At 53.9% G+C, this 3,181-nt stretch overlaps 1 protein-coding gene across 1 annotated transcript; it reads right to left on the bottom strand.

Moving 5' to 3' along the window:
• Positions 1-1,740: 1,740 nt before the first annotated feature.
• Positions 1,741-2,994, bottom strand: LOC110115133. The gene has a single exon (XM_020848271.2). The coding sequence runs from the start codon at positions 2,992-2,994 to the stop codon at positions 1,741-1,743; it is 1,254 nt and encodes a 417-aa protein (XP_020703930.2).
• Between the last annotated feature and the right edge of the window lie 187 nt (positions 2,995-3,181).

Below are 3,181 nucleotides of genomic sequence, written 5' to 3'. Positions count from 1 at the left end.
AGAGCTTAGTCGAGTGCTGGAAGTTGCCAATGATTTCCTGCGCCAAGAGACCATGGTTGGAAATAGATCTACCCGGGACGAAGGCCCCTTGCTCTTCGCTCACAATCCGAGAGAGCACCGGCTTCATGCGATTCACAATAATCTTCGCCACCACCTTGTACAAGGATTGACAGAGGCTGATGGGGCGGAACTTAGCAGGTCCATCCGCATTAGGCACCTTGGGGATGAGGATTATAAGAGTTTCCTTCCAACTATCATTCATAGTGCTGGTACTAAAGAACTCGCGGATAGCCCGCAGCACGTCGTCCTTAATAATCACCCAGTAGAATTTGAGGAAGGACGTGGTAATGCCATCACGGCCAGGGGCACGGTTATTCCCCATAGCCTGTACCGCCTCCCAGACCTCGCCGTCAGTCACCTCAGAGATCAAAAGCTCAGCCAAGTGGCCCGGGACTTTGTCACATTCCTGGAATTCAGGCCAATCCAGGAGACAAGCGTCCCGCTCCCTCCATTTCTCGCGGAAAAAAGCCGTGAAGGCCTCACGGATAGCCCCAGCATCCGAGATTCGTTGCCCATCATTCATCTTGATGCAGGTAATTCTGTTGTCACGGCGCCGTCCCGTAGCAACCATATGGAAGAAGTGCGAGTTCGCATCCCCCTCCTCAATCCATCTGACTTTCGCCCGCTGCCGCCACCAAGTCGCAAGGCGAGCAAGAGTGTCATTCAGTTCCCCGACACAGATCCGCAATTCCTCCTCTCTATCCGGGGTTAGGCCCTCCGGGGAGCAATCCGAGTTTTGCAATTCAAGGATACGGCGTTCCAGAGTCGATTTGAGCCGGTTAAGGTTCATGGAGCGCTGCTTGCTCCAATGGTAAAGTGCCCGAAGAGAACGGTGGCACTTACGGTTGAGGACTTCCGCAGGATTGCCAAAATCAAATTTGGTCCAGTTCTTCTCCACAATTCTCCAAGCCGCGGGGTACGTAGTCCAGACATCTTCAAATCGCACCCACCGCTCCGGGACGGGGGCATTCCGTGGGCAAAGGGTTAAGAGCAGCGGGGCATGATCAGAAGAGATCCTGCCCATATGTCGCACGGTCGCAAGGGGGGCATCCCGAAGCCCACAAGAATTCATGAGGACACGGTCCAGACGGACCCATATCCTGCTGCCCCCCTCCTTATTGTTGGACCAGGTAAAACGCGGCCCCACAAAACCAAGGTCATGAAGATCATTTTGGCTCATGAACTCCAACATCTCAAGGAGCCCAGCAGTCGGCGTAACTCGCTTCCCTCCTTTTTTCTCGGTTTGATCAATGCAGCAATTGAAGTCGCCCCCCACCAAAGTGGGGCTCAAGCCATCACCGTGAACCTTAATAGCATCCCAAACAATGCGGCGCCGATGATAATCCTTGTCCGCATAGACAACGGCAACCGTCCACCGACGGCAATCCGGAAGGATAAGGGAGCCAATGACCAATTGTTCATTGGCAAACCGCACTTCAAAATTCAAAAGGCCCGTCCGCCACAGCACAAGAATGCCGCCAGACTTCCCGGTAGACGAAAGATGGAAGAATCCCCAATTAGGTCCGACCATTTTATCCACATCAGAACGGACTAAGCCCTCGATCTTAGTCTCAACTAAACCAATGAAATGCACATCATTGTCACCCACAAGGTGACGCAGGTAGTTGCCCGTGCATTTCTTGCGGGCCCCCCTGCAATTCCAAAAGAGGAGTGTAGACATTAGTCAACCATAGGGGACGCGTCCCCGCCGCCGTTGCTAATTCCACCCTCTTTCTTCCGCTTTTGTGGTGCCTCCTCAATGGGTCCAAGGGCCTGAAGTTCTTTATCAAAGTGCGCCTTGGAAGCACCAAGCTTCGGTCGTGCCGGCCTGGTTCCGGCTTTAAAGAGCAGCGGCTCGGTAATCCCTGGTTTCTTGTCCCCTTTGCTGGGTCTAAAATTCTCCTTCATGCGAGTCGCCTTTGGCTCTTTGATCTCACTAAGATTGACTTGCCTCGGTTTGTTCTCCCCGAGCGGCAGCTTTGCATCCGGTGCCGGCTTCCTCGTTGGCTTCTTGCCCTTGCGCGGGGCCACAAGATTCCATTCCCCGAATAACTTCTCATCATCGGTTAGCTCCTGACCTTTCGATCCCAGGACAATACCACATGGCGTGGCAAGCGTTGGAGAACCACCCAGCCCGGTCGTGTCCCCCGATTGGAGACTAGAATTGTCCCCCAATCCAGCTGACCGCAAGGGGGGGACCGGTGTAATAATGCCCACAACTGCACTACCACCGCCCAGGGGCGTCTTGTTGCTGGCCGACGAGCTGGCTCCCCCCTCCCCAGGAGACTTCAATCCTCCTGCACGGGCCGTAACGGCATTACCAGGAGCCGCAGAAGTAGTAGGACGAGACGGGCAATGCTCCCTCTTATGCCCAACCCGGCCACATTCAAAACACGAGAGTCCGAGCCCCTCATACTCGACTCGTTGGTAAAATCGTCCCTTCCAGCCATTAACCCATATGCCCGCTTGGAGTTTGGAAGCAAGATCCATCCGAATACAAATGCGGGCATATTCCCGTCTTGCTCTAGCGCCTGTCTGCGCATCGATCCAAAGCGGTTCCCCAATCATGGATGCAATTCTAATAAGATTATCTGGATCCCAATATTGCAATGGAAGCTGCGGCAAACGGATCCAAACTGGCGAAGACAGCCCCACCAAAGAGCTTGGCGAGAACTCCGGGGTCCAACGATCGAGTCCAACAATGTTACCACTGAAGAACCACGGTCCACCACAAAGAACAGCATCCCTAGCTTCCAATGTGTCAAAGGTACAGGCAAAACAATCAGTTCCAATGGTCGAGATTTGCAACTCACCAAACCGGCCCCATTGCCGTCGAATTTCAGCTTCCAAGACAAAAAAGGGCAAGCGACGCCCCAATATTTTACCCACAACAGCTTTTTCAAGAGAGTGGATACTACTTTCCACCAACTCCATGCGAAGATCCACCGTCACGCCATCGGAGGAGAATTGCCCTTTCCTCACGGGTTCAGAGACCTTGATGTGGTCTGGGCGCTTCCACACATTAGCTGCAGTGCCCCGGGTTTCAGCCTCCCCCGGTTTGCCAAAGATCCCTGCATTACCAGCGGTAGGCGCATTTCCTCGAACACCATGTGCGGACCAT

The sequence above is a fragment of the Dendrobium catenatum genome, unplaced genomic scaffold (genome assembly GCF_001605985.2).
Source record: "Dendrobium catenatum unplaced genomic scaffold, ASM160598v2 fragScaff_scaffold_1077, whole genome shotgun sequence".
In the NCBI taxonomy this organism is placed as follows: domain Eukaryota; kingdom Viridiplantae; phylum Streptophyta; class Magnoliopsida; order Asparagales; family Orchidaceae; genus Dendrobium; species Dendrobium catenatum.
Note: the sequence above shows the minus strand (reverse complement) of the source record. Positions and strands in the feature narration are given on the sequence as shown.